The following is a 19,425-nucleotide window of genomic DNA, read 5'->3' as shown; positions in this document are numbered from 1 at the left end:
ATACACTGGCCACAAATTAGGATTTGCTGTAACTAAACAAACATTATCTAGATGGATAATGTTGGCTATAACAGAATGTTATAGATTGGCTGGGAAAGAATCACCAGATGGGCTGAGGGCTCATTCAACCAGGGGCATGGCAACTTCGACAGCACTAAAAAGGGGTGTCGCTGTACAAGATATTTGTGCAGCAGCCACATGGTCATCCATGCATACGTTCATAAAACATTATGCTCTAGATTCGACCTCTTCTCTAGGAGGTCTCTTTGCTAAATCTGTACATGACTAGAACATTTCTGTACTCCCACCTCCAAGAAAAAACTGCTTTGGGAGTCTATCTAAGATGAGGAATACGTGGGAGGACACAATCCATTCGAAGAACAAGTTACTTACCAACTGTAACGTTCTTTCGATTGGATGTTCCTCCCATGTATTCCTCATCGACCCTCCCAGCCAACCCCACAGTACAGTTTACATGATTTACACTCTAAATTCTTTTAAGGCTTGGGTCAAAAGAGGCACGCCCTTTAACTATAATCCATGGGCTATAATACACGAAAAAACAGAACTGAGGCCAACGGGCGCGCTCGAGGCATTTATACAGCGGATGACGTCGGTGCTCGACGGATGCTGCCGAGGGACATCGATGCCGCTGCCTCGAGTGGAGATCTCTCTAGTGGTGAGAGAGAGAAAAGATTTCCGAAGTAGCAAAGCTGAAGGTAAGGATATATCTAAGATGAGGAATACGTGGGAGGAACATCCAATTGAAAAAAACGTTACAGTTGGTAAGTAACTTGTTCTTCGCTCCATGTGGTCCTAGCACAGCCCGTCATGCATACCTCAGTCCTACAAGCCATCCAGAGAAAACTGTTCACGCGATGATAGGAGGGCGGTAGTGCTGACACTGAAAAACTGCGCTGAAGGAGCCCTTCATAGCATGCGGATAAAAACCCACTTGGTCAGAAGCACTCAAACAAGGGATACAAATAAACAATGCTTGCAACAAGTGAAAGCATAATGAAATGTATAAAAGCAGGATAAAAGACATTTTTTTCACTGGTAAAACCTTATTACATAACACAAGAGGACATTGTTAAATACTTATCTGCTGCTTGAGCAGCAAAAACAGAATGGGGAGGAGCTGTGAGACACTGTAGGTGTTTTCAGCAGGACACTGGGGCACAGGATCACGGTTTGGATTTTTGTTGATTCTACCATTGGTTTCCAGTTCATCTGGGTTTCATAGTTTATTCTGATTATAGTTTAGTGCTAGAGTGTCTTGTTGGTTGGAAATAAATGAAAGAAATATAATGCTTGCGTCTGGTTCTAATAAGTTGCCAACTATTAAAGTATCTAAAGACTCAATGACATGGTGGGTGCTTAACTTTAAGGGTAATGTATTTCTGAATCATGTTTCTTCAATTTGGTATAACCCAGCATTGCAAATAAGTAATAGAGTATTGTGTTGGCGAAGTTGGATTTCTAAGGGTTTGTTGACTTTTGGAGATTTGTTGCGAGATGGGGTCTTGAAGTCTTTTGAGGAACTTCAATGTGAGTATCATTTGAGTAGTCGGGAAAAGAATAGATATAGGGGTCTTGGGCGGCTTCTGACGCAAGTATTTGATATGATGAATTCAGAACTGGAAAAGAACCGGCGGGTTGGACTGTGTTCCACTTATTGCCAAATAATGTGTCCACATATCTGAGACTCATGAGTGAGGATGATCTGAGACTCATGAGTGAGGATGATCCAGTATTGCGGTCTTGGGATACATTGCACCAGAAGTGGAAGTTGGATTTAGGATTTAAAAACAGTGATGGAATCTGGAAGTATGTATGGCAGGTTGGTTATATTAGTAAGATGGATCTCAAGCTGCGTCTTATACATCAGAAAATGTTGGGAAGGTTGTACTGGACTCCAGTGAAGATGCATGATTTGGGATTACTTGCAGACGATATTTGTTGGGGATGTGGATGTGAGAAGGGATCATTGATTCACATGTTATGGAATTGTTCGAGAGTGTCGACTTTTTGGACGGAAGCATTAGATAGATTGGATATCACTTTGTCGATTTCCTTTCCAAGGAAACCCTTTCAGGTTCTGTTATTGGCAAAAAGAGGTTGTTGTTTGAAAGTTTGGCGGTATGGGTGTTGGATAGATAAGATATTGGTAGTGGCAGTGAAACAAATTATGAAAGTGTGGAAATCTAGGAAGAAACCGACTGTTGAGGATTGGATTAATGATGTGATTGTGTTATCGGAATTTGAGTTAGTTCAATCCAAAAAAATGGGTAAAGAAAAGGATTATTGGTTTTTGTGGAAGTCTTTCACTGAATTGTATGGTAATGTGACACAGGATGAGGGAAATGAGATGAGAAGTTTTTTTTTTTGTCTAAATGTTTAAGGTTTTTTTTTAAATTGTTATTTTTTATTAGATATTTCAATATCATTTGGTCTTGTTTTTTACCCATTTCTAGGTATTCTGTTATGAGACATGTTTACTGATATGGGTTTATGGGAAGGTTTAAAACTGGTTTTGTTGTACTTTTGTTATTATCCTTCATTGTTTGGATTTGTTTGAAATTATAAAGAAAGTTATAAAAAAAAGACTTAGAAATGTGGTGTGATGCAAAACTCCCAAACAAATAAATTAATAAGTAAATGTTTTTAAATTATTTGTTTTTCATTTTTCGTATTTTGATTTATTAGGTTTTTGTTATGAAGGGTTACTACACTATTATGCTGCTTTAGCTACTTCTTTTAAATTTAATAGAAGCATGGCATTTTCATGTTAAAATATTGCTTCACATCTAGGTAATTGAACCCTGGTTTGATGAAAAAGATCGTTCTTTAACCAGATATCATTTATTTGTGTTATTTAGGCAATTATGCTGGCCGAGGTACAACTGGAATGTGTGTCCGATTTGTCCCTGGCCATCTCAGTAACAAGTCTTGCAGGGTGACTTCGCTGTGTTACAGTCAAGATGGGCAGGAAGTTCTTGTTAGCTACTCTTCAGATTACATCTACCTATTTGACCCTAAAGATGACCAAGCCAGAGAACTGAAACATCCATCTGATGAAAGGCGGCAAGATGTGAGTTGTTAATCGTTATCTTTGAAAAAGTGCACAATATTCCTTTCTTTTTAATTTGTATTTAGTTTACAGAATACTATTTCTCTAGTCAGCAGCATTAGTCACAGGTGTTGTTTGCATCGACTCTTACATGCCCCACAGATAGCCTAATTGAAGTACAACTTTATTTCTGCATATAAAACTGTTTTCATGGAATATAATAAAGCCACTCCCAAGGTTTGCTTTCAGAGGATTCCTCGACATGATGATGGGTCCCCTTTTGTTTTGTTACTCCCTGTTGTTCATGGTGTTGTGCTGTTGGAGAAAATGTGTTGTGTTAACTCTAAAATGCCAACCACTCTTGAATGTCATTGGTCATGTGCCAAATGGGCTACACAAAAGAGACTAACTAGAGAATGAAACGTAAGGTTTTTTTTCTGCAAGGTCTTGCCTTGGAGTCTCTGTCCTAGGTTTTAAGGGATTCCCACACACTGCTTCTTTCAAGGTTTTGTGATTTGGGTTCAAAAGGGTGCCCAGTGTCTGTCTAAACAAAGGTATGTTCCAAGTTACATCTCTTGGTTTTGGTTGTCAATAGACGTCGCTCTGTCTCCTCCACAAAGTACAGATATAGTTGCAGCTTTTCTTCAATGCTCAAGGATTGCAAAGTAGGGGTTCTTCCTCGATTGTCTCAGGTGGGTACGAGAGGACGTTAGCACCTCCTTGCATCAGATTTTCGGTCCTTTTCCCAACTCACCATCTATCTAAACCTGTATTACTCTCCCTCCTCGTCAATGGCATATCATGCCATGTCCTCATTCTCCCTCCCACTGTTGTCTTAGCTCATTCAGATAGTCAATGCCAGTACCCCTGCCTTGGCCCAAGCATGCCCTCCTCTATCTTCCTGTGCTGGCTAGCTAACCCTTCGTGTTGAGGTGTCCTCGTACCCCTGCGATCTTCACCTCCCGGCACTTCCTCCTGATGGTCACCATGGCCTTCTGCTTTTCACCAACCAACTCCTAAAGATGTTTACCAACCATCTCCTGCTTATTACCAATCCCCTCCTCCTGAGTGTACCAACCACCTCCTGCTGATCAGAACCTAGCACATTCACATGTTCACTCACCCCTCCTCCCCTTTTTGTCTCCACCAACCGCCACTCCTTTGCTTTTTACCTCCCCAAACACAAACTGCAACCTTCACAAATTGATAACTCTCACCAACTACCTGTCACAACCTCCTTCTCCAAGCAGCCACTGCCTTACAAAGGTTTGGGGATTTTATAGCACTGTATTCGCTCCCCCTAGGCTGGCCTTACTTTGAGGATCTGCCCCTGTGTAGGTAAAAGGGGAAAGGGGTCGAGATTGGTCATCTGCACCTAGATCAGCTGTGATTAGTTTTAGCTTTTGAGGCCAGACTGTCACTTAGCCTTTGAAGAGCTTTAAAAGTTCCTTCCTGAGCGTTTGGCCAATCCGTCTGGGGTCTGCCAGGTACACATGTTCTCAGGGTGGATATATGGAAGTGCACAAAAACAATGTATAATTTTGCGGCTTTTCTAGGCGTGAGCATTGTTAGCGCTGCAAAGAACTGAATTATTTATTAAATGTTAGCGGGTTTGCTGGCCGGGCGCAGCTAGAGAATGAAAGCTTTCTATGAGCACTGTACGGGCCAGTCGGGCAGGCATTTTCTATATGCCTTTGCTGTCTAAGTGTGCTCCTGTTGTGAGTGCTGGAGGAAAAGGATGTATACGCTGCACGTTCTAATGAACACTTCCTGATATGGGATGGTGCTGGCCAGTGTAACCGTGCTCTGCACATCAGATTACATTACCTGGGCGGATATTGGAAAACAATGTACTTTGTAATTGCTATGACCGTGACTGTATATACAATGACTTGCTTTCATAATCCTACTGTAACTAGCGCCTTGATGCCTAAGGTTTTAGATCGGTGCTATACATTTTAAATATATATATATATATATATATATATTTCTGAGGCTTGTGGAATCTGCTTAGATCACATGCTGTGCATAGGCCGACATCTAGTGGAAGCTGCGGAGTATTACAGTTTGTTTTTCGAAAGTCGAAAATGGGCGTCGACACAGGCGTGCCAGTAATACTATCCCTAGTGTGACGTCCACTGTACCCAAGATCCCTCACGCGTGTAGGATCCTCAGATTGTTTTTTTCCGCCATACTGGTCGGAAGCATCTTGCGGAGTTCCCTGGCCTTAGCCATACTTTTGCTGTTATTATAATTTTAATTCTTATTCATTCCCTTCCCCACCCCAACGTCGACCCTCAACCTCGACGACGGCTGGAGAAGTCATCGACCGTCGACTGCTGCACGACGGATCTGGGCCTCGGTAGGCCGCTGGCCTCGGCCCGGGCCTAGTAGGCCGCTGGCCTCGGCCCTTACAAGTAGGGAGAGTGGGGGGTGGTACATACTCTTCACTCTTGATATATAGTTACATTTATATATATTCCTACACTTAGCAGCCCGCTGCCTTAAGGTGCGTATGGAGGGTACCCCTTTTCAATTCTGCCCCAAGTGCAATCGCAAATACCCTTGGGTCGACAGGCACGCCACGTGCAATCTCTGCTTGCCGAGGGATCACCCCGAAGCGAACTGCAGAGCGTGTAGTAGGTTTAAACCTAAGACACTTAAGGACCGTTCGACAAAGCGTTGGGCCCACCACGCCAGGCAGGAGGCCATGGCAGCGGAGGGCGCCTTCAGCGATGGCAGCGACGCCGTACTTTCGGACGGCGAGGGCATTACGGCGTCGAAAGACAGCCGACGAGCGCAGGTCCCCGACCTCGGAAGGTCGTCCGGCAAGGCGGCTATGGGGAAGACCCCCGGCGACGCAAGCGCTACACACCTAACACACACTAAACACACTAAGACCAACCGGACCTCGACGACGTCGACTTCCCGGAAAGAGGCACAAAAAGAACGGTCCGACTCGGTGTCCTCTGGGCGCTCTCGATCGAGATCGCCTCACGACGCAAGGCAATCATCCACTCTTGCCAAGAGTGCCTCGCTACACACACTAACGGAAGTTCGATCGTCGGGAGACGAAGACGACTTCCACCCCCAGGCCGCGCTCCAAGATACCGAGACCGCGGTTAACACCAGTGAGGCCCCACGCCCGAAGCACACAGATACCTTTCCAGACCCTCGACGCCAGGCGTCGAAAGTCTCTGGGGCCCCCAAGGGACAGGGAAAACATTTTTCCACGCACGGGGAAGGGGGGAAACAGCGGAAAGCACAGCCTTCCACCCCTGTAAAGCCTAAGCAGACAAGCAAACACAAGTCTACCCTTGAAAATAAATCACCTGCTAAAGTAATACCCTGTTCCAGGGAATGGTCCAGTGAAGACATAGACAGGGTTATGTCTAGGATGTCTTCCTTGGCTGATTTTTATGATAAGAACCCAGAACACTTTCTTTCATATAACCCTCAAGGGGCCACACCCTCAGGCTCCTCCGATCCTATCCCGCTAAGTAAAAAGCCCCGGGTCGAAAGACCTGAACCCTTCGAGGTTCAGCCTTACTCCACTCCATATTCTACTCCACTCCCCAGTTATCAGGGACAAGTTTTCCCTGAAGAGGACCAGGAGTTTGCAATTATGGAAGAACAAACCGGGACAGATTACTATGCAGAGGATGAGGACCTGGAGGAGGGAGAAGATGAGCAGGAAATTTACAGAGTAGATTCCCCAGTACAAAGCGAAGCCCCAGTTACTGACTCTCCAGTTGATAACCAGCCCCTCCTTAACGAGGTTCTCGCTCGAGCAGCGGAACACTTCCACATCGACACCCACGGTGTACAGGAGGAAAGGGACTTCGCGGAGGAGTTTGTAGGAGAGAGAAGACCGGTCGCTCAGACCATCCCTATCCTCAAATCCATCCAACGAAGAATAGATCCTTCCCTGGTGAATCCTAACCTCACCAGAGCTGTCAACCCCAGAATTGAAAAGATTTTCCGGGCAGCCCAGTCTGACCCTCTGTATATAAAGGGACATCTTAAACCAGATTCCCTAGTGGTGACCAACACTAGAAAGAGGGCTGGCACGCCCTTATCTTCATCAGAAGCTCCTCCCGACAAGGAGAGCAAAAAACTTTACGGGTTTGGCAGAAAGGTAGCCTCAACGTCCGCCTACCAAGCAAGGATTGCGAATTCCACCACCCTGTTGGCTAGTTACAATTGCCATCAATGGGAAGAAGTCGCGGCGCTCATTGCCTCTGCTCCAGAACCGTTAAAGGGCCAGCTGGCTCGGATCTCGGCAGAGGGGAGAGCCGTGTCTGGTTGCATTTTAAAAGCAACTTTCGACGCCGCTGACAACGCAGGGAGATTGATAGCAGAAGGTACTGTTATCAAGAGACATGCGTGGTTACGGCAGTCGGGATTCAAGACAGAAACCCAGGCTTCTTTAATAGACAAGCCAGTGGAACCCGACCTATTGTTTGGGAAAGCGGTCGAAGACGCACTTAAAAATGCCAAAGATGAATATGAGACTCTCAAATCCCTTGGCCAGCTTACCAACAAACCCCCTAACCAGAGGGGGAACAATAATTTTCGTCGCCCACGCGGCCAAAATTCACAAAGAGGCAACTATGCCCAGGGACAAGGTACACAATGGAATAACAACCAGCAGTCTACCCAGAGTTACGGCAGGGGTAACAAGAGAGGTCGTGGAAGAGGCAGAGGCAGCCCCAACAAGGGCGGTGGCACGCCTCCACCAAAACAGTGACGCTCAGTTCAGGGTCCCTTGCCACGCAACCCCAGTAGGGGGACGCATTTCCACCTTCACCCAGGCTTGGGAAGGGATCACCTCAGACAGATGGGTGCTGTCAACAGTATCCGCAGGATATTGTATAGAACTACTGCAGCGTCCCCGGAATCATCCTCCACGACAAAGAGTGCACTCCCTAGAGCATCAAAGGATCCTTCTCGAGGAGATCGCCATTCTGCTAGAAAAGGACGCGATAGAACTCGTCCCAGGACACCAGGTAAACAAGGGTATCTATTCAACTTACTTCCTTGTGCCAAAGAAAGATTTGACAATGCGCCCAGTATTGGACTTACGGCCTGCCAACAAATATGTCAAGCCCCAAAAATTCCGTATGACCACGCTACAAGAGGTAATCCCCCTCCTAAAAAAGGGGGATTACATGGCAACCTTGGATATGAAAGATGCTTATTTTCATATTTCCATGCTCCCAGCGCACAAAAAGTACTTGCGCTTCAAGGTGGACAGTCGCCACTACCAATTCAAGGTACTGCCCTTCGGGATAGCTTCAGCACCAAGGGTATTCACCAAGGTACTGGCGGTGGCGGCTGCACACCTACGCAGGGAAGCAATCCCGGTGTACCCTTATCTGGACGACTGGCTCATAACGGGGGAAACCCCAGGAATTTGCAGGTCAAACATTCAGAGGACTATCGACCTCCTCCACGAATTAGGCTTCTCCATCAACGAGAAAAAGTCAAGTCTGGTGCCAAGCACCTCAAAACAGTTTCTAGGAGCTATCCTAGATACTCAGAAAGGATTGACCTTCCCTTCGGAAGAGAGAATTCGGAATATACTTCTGCAAATTCCGCATTATCAGTCAGGTCAACAGATAACAGTACGCAAAGCTATGCGGTTACTGGGCATGATGGCGTCATGCATTTACCTGGTCCCCCACGCGCGTCTGCGCATGCGTCCCATGCAGGAATGGTTGGCGAAACAGTGGTCTCAGGCAAGTGGTCATTGGGACGATCTAGTGGTCGTTTCGCCAACACTCGTACAGAGCCTACACTGGTGGACAAGAGAGAATCTCGCAAAGGGGAAACCCTTTTACGATCCCGAAGTACAAGCCGTGGTGACTACAGATGCATGCCTGACTGGGTGGGGAGCTCACCATCTCCACCACACAGCTCAGGGTCTCTGGTCTCACTCAGTAGCCAAGAACCACATCAATCTGCTAGAGCTTCTGGCAGTATTCCGAGCGCTAAGGGCGTTCGAGCCCCATCTACTGAACTTGTCGGTGCAGATCAGGACGGACAGCACGACAGCCATGTTCTATCTGAACAAGCAAGGGGGGACTCGTTCGCCAAATCTGTCCAAGCTTGCCCAGAAAATATGGATATGGGCACTCAGACGGAACATCTTCCTGTCATCGCAACATGTTCCAGGGGAGCTCAATTCCCTAGCGGATGCTCTAAGCAGAAACTCCCTCCCAGAAGAACACGAATGGGTCCTTCACAGAGACGTAGTAGAAGATCTCTTCTCTCAGTGGGGTTTCCCCACTATAGACCTATTCGCCACAAGCGAAAACAAACAATGCCCAGGATTTGCATCCAGGTTCCCCCAGCCGGACTCCCAAGGAAATGCCCTGTGGATGAACTGGTCAGGGATGTTTGCGTACGCTTTTCCACCAACTCCTCTCTTCAGGAAGGTGGTGTACAAGATGAACAAGGAATCTATGACGCTCATCCTAGTTGCTCCCATGTGGGCGAGACAACCATGGTTTCCACACCTACGCAGGATGGCGGTGTGCGAACCCATCAGACTCCCAGCCTGGTACAACCTACTGTCCCAGCAACAGGGTCAAACAGTGCATCAGGAACCCAACTCTATGAACCTAGCAGCATGGCTCCTGAAGTCATAGAGTTTGGACATCTCAAATTACCACAGAGGTGTATGGACATTCTAAAGGAGTCCAGGAAACCAAATACAAGGCACTGTTACTTTGATAAGTGGAAAAGATTCGTTATCTGGTGCCAGAATAAACAAATCAACCCGGTTGATTGCACTCCTTCCAACGTTGTGACATACATGCTCCACCTGCTGGATGCAGGGTTGGTTTTTAACTCGCTGAAAGTACACCTGGCAGCCCTCTCGGCTTACACCACATCCCATAACAAGGTCTCGTGGTGGAAAGTACCAGTGGTTAAAGCCTTCATGGAAGGAGTAAAGAGACTTCACCCTCCTATTTCGAACCCACCGCCAGGATGGGACCTCAACGTGGTGCTAGCTAAGCTCATGGGACCCCCATTCGAACCCATGCATAAAAGTAGTCTCAAACACCTGACTTATAAAACGGCCTTCTTAGTAGCCATTACCTCCATAAGAAGGGTCAGTGAAATTCAGGCTCTGTCAGTGCAGGATCCTTTCTTTACTATCCACAAGGACAAACTGGTTTTACGCACACACCCTAGGTTCTCACCTAAATTCATATCCAAGTTCCATGTAAACCAGTCCATCGAGCTTCCGGCTTTCTTCCAGAACCCGCAAAGCTCGGCTGAGGTGAAACTACACACCCTAGATGTGCGTAGGGCGGTCCTATACTATGTAAATAAAACCAGACCGCTAAGGAAAACAGATCAACTGTTTGTCTCCGTAGCTACAGGCAGAGAGGGGGATCGCGTCTCTAAGGGCGCTATCTCGAAGTGGATTATCAACTGTATACAGCTGTGTTACTCTCTTTCTGACAAGACTCTGCCTTTTACGCCAAGGGCCCACTCTACTAGAGGCATTGGTGCCACTCTGGCTTTCATTGCAAATGTTCCCCTCGACACCATTTGCAAAGCGGCTACTTGGAGCTCTATTCACACTTTTACTCAGCATTACTGCATTAACACTCATTCCAAGACAGATACACAAGTGGGACAAGCGGTTCTAAGACACCTGTTTGCTCATGACCCTTCTCACATCCCACCTCCTTCTTCTGGTACTGCTCGCTAATCTATGCACAGCATGTGATCTAAGCAGATTCCACAAGCCTCAGAAGGGATACATTACTCACCGTAATCGTATTTCTGATGCTTGTATCTGCTTAGATTCACATGCGACCCACCCTTCCTCCCCTCCGAGAGAAGGCGCATGATTGCTTGTAGTCTTACCTTTTCTGTCTATCTGCTTGGATTATCTGTACTCACGCTACTCCTCATGCTTCCTCATGTCAGAAAAAATACAATCTGAGGATCCTACACGCGTGAGGGATCTTGGGTACAGTGGACGTCACACTAGGGATAGTATTACTGGCACGCCTGTGTCGACGCCCATTTTCGACTTTCGAAAAACAAACTGTAATACTCCGCAGCTTCCACTAGATGTCGGCCTATGCACAGCATGTGAATCTAAGCAGATACAAGCATCAGAAATACGATTACGGTGAGTAATGTATCCCATATATATATATATATATATATATATATATATATATATATATATATATATATATATATATGATTGCCTTCATGGGTTTTAAGCAGTCCTCTTGAACCTGGCTTGGGGAGGCACCCGGACCATCTCGGGCACCACACTAGATGTCCCTACAGTCAAAGAAAGGATATTGTCACACTGTCCTCGCACATTTCCAGCTGTGATGAAGTTACTGCTGCCCCACTCGCCAGGTGGCACTGGGTTATGCTGGGGGCCAGATGGTGCTGCCCGCTTCATGACCCATGTAGGTGGCAAATGGGGCTTCCCCAGAGCCCACTCAGGCCTCTCTTTGCAGGCCACAGTGGCCTAGAGCACAGGTGTCTCCTACAGATACTGCCAGAGAATCCATAGTCCGTTAGAAAGCTCACATACAAAACCAGTCCACCAGGGAGAGATGAAACATATGGCATTTAAGATCTAATAGCCCATTAGCGGAGCCATTGCATTTAGCTCCCGAGGGACTGGATTCTAAAGCAAAACATATGTAAGAGACAGGGATCAGGCATTCATATTGAACGTGCAATCGGGCACTGCAGTATTCAGTTAAAGACACACTACCAGTGACTAGAGAAACCATTCCCCATGAATTTCCCAGGCAGATCACTGAGGCAGAAAGCAATTTATCTTAATATGGTGGGTTAACAAACTAAACCAGTAGAAAATGCTCCTCACCTGGAGTTAAGGCAGGGCGAGTTTACACACCAAGAGCATAGATAGGCACAGGGGCCCAGCTCAAATCGGTCATGGAAAGCCAGGATGGGGTAGGTCAGCCAATCAAATCACAAATGACCCCAATTACCATATTCTGCACAGTATTAAAGGCAGCCAGTCATCACTAAGTGTGGGGGAGAGGACGATGTTCCTGAGAGCTGGTGTTAGAGAGAGATAAGAGCTGGAGAGAGATGAGGGCAAGGAGGAGAGAAAGAGAGCAGTTTGTGGAGGATAAAGGAGACCAAGAGTGAAAGAATGAGCACGAATGATAACTGGACTAGGGTGAGGTAGTGGAGTAGGAACAGGTGGAGGTGGAGGGGGAGGAGGGAAGAGCTTGAGTATAAGGACGCAGACAGTCGCCTGAGGCAGAGCCAAGGACCAGGAGGGGGCCATCAGTGGTGCACTACCCAAATGGATAATCTAGCCCACGGTAGAGGGCCCACAGGCTACTTGGGGATGTAGCTGGTGGAGACAAGTTTCTGAGCACTAGCAAAGTTTCTGAAGTGAGTCAGTTGTGCTTTAGTCCCTGAGCGAATCAGGGGGGGGAGCTATACCCCTATACCCTTTATTAGCAAGTAGCTGATCTACCCGGCGTTGCCCGGATTTTTATTTTCTTATAGGTACTACTTGTTAGAAATACCTTTAGGTAGCTTTACGCTTTTCGGAAAGGCTCCATAAGAAAGGTGAAAAGAAAAATTCACTTCATTTTCTAATTATTTCTCCTTTTAAAATGTTTTCTCATGAAACACTTGTGTACGAGGGCGATAGAAATAAAATAGTATATCATATCATAAAGACTATGCAACGTTGTTGTTCTTCTTAAAAGGTAATTCTGAAACATAACTGTATGTAAGAACAACATGCAGATTTCTGAGCAGGATGATGGGTGACATGATGCTGATGGTGCCAACAACTATGGATCTAAAGTTCAATATTACTAAAGTAGATGTTCATCTTAAGGCTTGTTTATAAAAAAAACATTTTTTGTTTCCCTTCCTGGTGAACACTGTCGCTACCAATTACTTTGGGCAGCAGTTTTTTAACGTATAGCCTTGTGCCATTACACAGCCTAGGTGGGTCGAGGTTGCAAAGCAGCATGATGGGTGACCCAACTTTCAGTTGAAGGTGATGTGGCGGCATTCCTGCGGGGTCGAGTGAGTTGAGGAATTCTGTTGGATAGTTTATGGCTTTGTCGGCACTGTATCGATTGAGTTGTACTCAGTAACTGTGGCCAGAAGCATATCCTGAATCTGGTCTTAGGGCCTGGGCCTCGATTTTTGTTCCTTGTGTCGGGACCGGTCCTTCTACGGCCACATTGATGTTTTGCCGCTTTCAGGCAACTGTCTCATATGTGAAGGTGCTGAAATCCAGGGAAAGGGGTGGGTGTCCAAATGACATGTAGCTAATAATGTCCGGAGGGTCCTAATAAGCAACTACGCAAAATTTGGTGCCGATTGGTGAAACTGTGTGGAATCGTATAAGGAACAACATTTCACCACAAACACACATTTTCACTTTTATATATGTAGCCAGATAATAGAAAGTCAGGCTGGGTTCATACTAGGGTGGCAGTGAGCAGGCCATCAACACCAACAAGACCAGGCATGTTTGGCAAAGGTTTAAACTTAACATTGTATCTGGGAACTTCACAGCAATGGGGCTGGTCAGGATAGAGGAGTTTTCCTCATGGATCAAATACATGCTTTATCAAACTTAGGAGGCGTCTTCCTACTCCTCCACATGTTTTGGGCTCTCTGTTAAGTCCCTGTTTTACTTATGCTAGGAAGGAATACCAAAAAAGTCTCTACTGTGTTCCGTCCCCTAGAAGTGATTGAGTCCCAGCCTCAAGGAGCTTGGCAACAGGGTTCTTGGGGTATCTCTTGTTGTCTCAGGGGGAAAGCGATCATAGAAAGGGGGTCCTCCCTCTCAGTCCAATCTCCCACCATCAGGAACTCTATCCCTATTAGCATCCGCTGCATAGAGGATCACCCCGCCTTCCGGAAGGCACTCAAGACCTGGCTCTTCCCTTCTGCATCTTAACTGACCCAGCCCTCCTCTGGGGTGAACTACCACCCCTGACAGGTAGGTGGGAACACTGATGAGTCACTTGAAGAGACAACAAGACAGCTCCTAGCACGCACAGAAAGGACTCCAGTTGATCAGTATGGCACGGTCGCATACCCTCATCACAAACACACATCAGCCATAACTCTTTGGTGCGTAAAGCACCCCATTGCAATAGAACATAGCCATATCCCTTTGGGTACACGGCTGCCCACCCGCCTACATCTGCAATAATCCACTACTCTACTTCATAACGCACATCTCATCTGCCATTAGAATACAGCTGAGTCCCATGAGAAAAATGTGGTCCAACTGGGCACATAATCAGTCTCCTTGACTCACCTACTCTCCTGACAGCCTATCACAGCACCCATTCACTAGCCAGATCTCCTTGGGTCGCTAACAGGGAGTTAGCCGCTCTTACGGACCTTGGTACTGGCAAAAATGCATGCACGCATTCTAAATTCTTTCTCAATTCTCATACCTCAGGCTTCGGTCCTTCAGGGGCATTCACCCACAGCACTTTGAGGCCAAACTAATGGCATTAGGCGCTATACAAATTCCTTTCTCCTCCTTCTCTCCGACAACACCCGACAATGCTTCCAGACAATTAATAACAAAAAAGGGGTTTGCCCGTAGTGATGCAGTTTTTGGTCGGGGTCTAATAAAGTACATACGTTAAGTTTCCAAAAGACTGCTATAAAGTTATTTTGCCCAGGTGATGAAATGAATTCAATTTAGTTTTTGTTGAGTATTGTTAGATATTTCTATTCTATTCCTACCTTTGTAGTTAAAGTAAACAGTCAACCGGAAAGAAGGAAAAAGGAGGAAAAAATCTTGAACATTATTATTTTATGGTGACAAAGAAGAACTTGTTCTTGAGCATATAATACAAATGCTTTGAAAGCAACAGGTTGCTCATGAAAATAGAAAACAAAACAGAGTGTAAGGCAATAACATCCACAAAAGATTATTCTAATTTAGGAAAAGAGTAGTTTTGCTAAAGCAGCCTGTATTGAGCATAAAACATTAAATATTTGGACAACTTAAGAAAATAGAACAATTAACAATTTATGGATTTATGATACCAATTGAATATTCAGAATCCCAATTGCTAAATCAAGTTTGTCTGGATATCCAAAGTCTCCAGACAAGTCTGATCTATGAAAGTGTCGTCCAAACAGGTGCTCCCCTGCTCCTCCAGAACATTTAAGGACCACGTTTCCACCCTCGCACCAGCCTTGGCCGATTTCTGTAATTATTCTTTCAGCACTGGATCTTTCACCTCTCTCCTCAAGCACTCCCTTGTGCACCCCCTCGTAAAAAAGCCTTCTGCCTACCCTACCTGTCCGGCAAACTATCGCCCGATTGCTATCCCTCGTTTCCTGAGCAAACTCCTGGAAAAGCTGGCCATCTCCCAGCTTACACGCCACACTTAATCTGTTGGTAGTCTCCATGAACACCAGTCTGGCTTCAGTGCATCTAGAGGCACATAAGCTGCTCTCCTGAACACCCGTGAAGATCTAATCATGATTCCAGCTCTCCCTCTGTCCTCGTCCTCCTTGACGTTTCCTCTGCTTTTGATATGGTCAATCACGCCACCCTGATCAATCGACTCCATGAGAACCTGGGCATCACAGATCAGGCCCTGGCGTGGCTGACCTCCTTCCTCCTGGACCAACCCTCCCAGGTTAAACTTGGGTCCTTTCTCTACACCGCCTCTTCTCTCCACAGGTGGTGTGCCCAAGGGCTCTACTCTCTCACCCTCGCTCTGCAATGTCTAGCTGGCCCCTTTGACCCATCTGATCTCCATCTTTTCTTCTAACTTTCAGCGTTATGCGGGTGACACTCCGCTCTCTTTCAGGCTTCCCTCAGCTTCCTCTCCTTCCACGCTCATTCCTGATTGTCTATCTGCGATTCAGGATTGGTGCGCCTCCAACGATCTCTGGCGCCAATAAGACTGATATCCTTCTCACTAGAACCCCTGCTCCCGCTTTCCCTCTCTCACTCTGGCAGCCCTCCTTGGGCCCTCTTCCCTCGTCGGACTGTGAAGCAAAAAACCTTGGTGTCATCTTCGATTCCACTCTCTCCTTCTCTCCTCACATCAGAGACCATGCTAAGAAGGCCCACTTGCAGCTGCACCGCCTCAGAGGAATTCTACTCTTTCTCAACTTCCCCCATAAGCTTGCTGTCTCCAGAGCCCTGGTTCTCTCCAGGCTGGGCTACTGCAACAGCCTCTTTCTCAATCTTCCTACTTCTTCTCTCCTACCTCTTCAGCTTATCCAGAACAGAACTGCAAGACTTATCCTTGGCCTCAAGCCCAGGGACTGCTTCTCTCTGGCGCTGAAATCAGTCCACTGGCTCCCTGTGGCTGCAAGGATCAAGTTCAAGTCCCTCTGCATAGTCCACAAGGCTTTCTGGGGTTGGTCCCTTTACTATCTACAAGATTCTCTTAAAATACTCTCCTTCTAGAGCCCTCTGCTCGGCCTCCGCCAACTCTCTGCGGGTGAGCCGTTTTTCCAAAAAGAGATTTGGGGGTAGATCCTTACTTATCCTCTGCAGGTGCCTCCCTCTGGAACAGCTTCCCTGCCATTTTCCATCTAGAACCGCACCTCCTTAAGTTTTGGAAACTACTCAAGGCCTTCCTTTTCTCTTCCTCTTTCTCTCTACCTCTCCCCTGCTAACCTCCTCTCTCACCGCTTCTTTTCCTCGTTCTTTCACTCCCCCCCAATCTGCTCAGCTTTATGACTTGTATATAACTCATATTTACTTCCTTTTCTTATTTTTGACATTGTGATTGTATTAACTTGTTGACTTTATCCCTACTGTATATACCTGTATAACCACTGTATATCCCTGTACAGCACTGTAAGCAAGCTGAAAATATTCTTGTTTCTTCCTGCGCCCTGATACCCTCGGGTCTGGCGCTCATTATAAATAATAAAACAAACAGACTGGCCGTCTGGTGCACCTTGAGAGCCCTACAGGTCCCAGGCTCCCCCGCCAGTCTTGCACTTCCCTGTGGGCCTCTGCACTTTGCTTAGCACTACTGCATCATGCTCCTTGAGAGGGGCAACAACTCTGCACTTAACCCTGCTGGACCGGGCGCACTTGTCTACCTCCCTCGAACTTCCTGTCTCTGCGCACTTGCACGACCTTGAATGTACTAGGCCTAACAAGTCTGTCTGTCCGGCATCCCTTTGTCTCCCTAGCCAGGCCTAGCACTGTAGTTTATTGTACTGTACGTTCTCCCCCCTCCCCCTTCTCTTTTCACTCCTTGTTACACACTTACACTAGTAGATATGCCTCTGGCCTAGTATGCTAGTTATTGTTTGATCATTCGGAATCTTCAAGGCCTAACGATGACAACTGTAATCCCTTGTTCCCTTCCTGCCTTGTAGCGCTTTGAAACATTTCACTTGTGTGTATAAGCGCTTTACAAATAAACACAAGGGTATCATTATTTAGTCTGAGATGGTTGCTTGAATCACTAATCAAATTGTTACTTAAATCTCTCCCCACGTCGCACTCAAACCTTTAAGTAGTTTACACCAGGTCATGGCACATATTCGGAGAAGTAGACAATTTCTGACTCTGAACAGGAAGTTTAAAGATGAGTTAACACACGGCACATGCTCATTAGGAATTAGTGTTGGGAAAGATGAAAGACCAGAAACTAAAATGCTTGAGGCTTGAGATTGTACCGCCTCCTGTAAGGAATAACATAACTCAAGCAGGGAGTTGTCCTCTATGCCACACCAATCCGATTAGGAACGGTTAGAATTCCCTTGATGTACAACAGCCTGACTACTAATAATATTTATACCGACCTCTACATTCTCCCCCGGACAGAAAAAGGACTTAATTTTCCCTTTAGAAGGATTGCCGTTAACTGGAGTTTTTGCCACATTTGCGCTTTTATTTACTTCCACAACTGCTCCCTGCACAGTTGTATTTTTCTTCAAGCCTTCCATAGGTGCCTTGTCTTTACTATAAGGCTTGCCATTCCGTAAATTGTAATTTTTTATTCTACAAGCCACTTTCCCAGGCATTATTCCCAGAGTAAAATCGTCTGTGTCATAAGTAGGTAATAGAGCTTGAAGCAAAAATTGTAGGTTGAAGCAATACAGCAAGCGAGCCACTCGATAGCTCAGTCTCGCAGAGCCGTTATTGCATCAAAATAACAAGCTGCTCCTTAACTTCAGGATCGAAAACACTGTTGTTGCATGACTCCAGAGGTGTAACACATATTAGATAACAGCATATGGAATTCCGGAATGTTGGTCCAAGCAGCAGCAGCTGAAGCTTTTGGCTCGTGGCCTCCTCCCCTGAAAGGAATTACATATTTGATCATGAACTCAAAGAAGAAATCACAGGAGTCTGTTAATCCGGTTCCCAAAAAGCAGAAACCACTTCCAGAATTAGAGGATGAAGAGGAAGAAGATACCAGCCATCAAACTATCTACAAGCTGCTCAGACAAGTTGCTCGAGATATGAAGGAAGTAAAGGCAACTGTGGCAGATCTTGGTGTCAGTGTTTCCCATTTGGATGTCAGAGTGACTTCCTTGGAGAAGACTTCTTCAGACATGGGATCAGAGATTGCTGGTAGCTTCAGAGCTTACAATAACCTGAAGAAAGAGCCATGTACAGAAAAGGAAAGGCGCTTGTAGTTGGATTTAAAGCTAAGAGAGAAAAACATAAGGATTGTTGGAGTGAAGGAGAATGCTGACTCAGTGGGGAAAAAACTACCCATGTTAATTTTGCAGATTTTAAAGGACTGCTATGGTGTGGAATCGGTCACTGAATCCAATATGGACAATGTTTATCGTGTTGGTAGGCCTGGGCCTAGACCTAAACATATTCTTGTCACCTTCACCATTTCTAAGATAAAGGAGTCTGTGATTCAAACTGCCAGATCCAAAGGTCCTACTAATTTCAAGGGAAAGCCTATTTTTATTTATCCAGATTTCCCAAAGGAACACTTGGAGATTAGGAAATCATTCAGAGCAGTTAAAGCATTGGCAAAGGATCTGAGCATAAAAGTCTTTCTCAACAAATCAAATTCTATGACATTGTGCATCCCAACAGGAGAAAGAATTTCAAATGACCCAAAAGAAGCGCTTTCTTGGTTGGAGAAGCATCGTGATGGAACTCGTACTGCTTCTATGGAAGGAATATTTCATTTGGCTGAGCATGTTTTGACAATATTTTTTATTTCATTTTATTTATTTATTTTCGTTTTTCATTGTTGACATGGTTTAAAATGGCACTGTCCTAGCGCTAATGTTAACTGTTTGTTTTGAAAAAATAAACTTGTTGATGCGGCGAGGGAACGTATCTGGGTTCGTGCCGGCGGAGGAGCGTTGAA

General features: G+C 45.9%; 1 protein-coding gene across 6 annotated transcripts in view; it reads left to right on the top strand.

Moving 5' to 3' along the window:
* DCAF6 (DDB1 and CUL4 associated factor 6) overlaps positions 1-19,425 on the top strand; it is a 2,172,363-nt gene that overhangs the window by 856,818 nt on the left and 1,296,120 nt on the right. For all 6 annotated transcript variants that reach the window (XM_069636466.1, XM_069636467.1, XM_069636464.1 and 3 more), the window contains one exon: positions 2,883-3,094. In XM_069636466.1, the coding sequence (XP_069492567.1) occupies positions 2,883-3,094 (212 nt within the window). The remainder of the gene's footprint in view (positions 1-2,882; positions 3,095-19,425) is intronic.

The sequence above is a fragment of the Ambystoma mexicanum genome, chromosome 7p (assembly GCF_040938575.1).
Source record: "Ambystoma mexicanum isolate Mex_15411 chromosome 7p, UKY_AmexF1_1, whole genome shotgun sequence".
Lineage (NCBI taxonomy): Eukaryota > Metazoa > Chordata > Amphibia > Caudata > Ambystomatidae > Ambystoma > Ambystoma mexicanum.
Note: the sequence above shows the minus strand (reverse complement) of the source record. Positions and strands in the feature narration are given on the sequence as shown.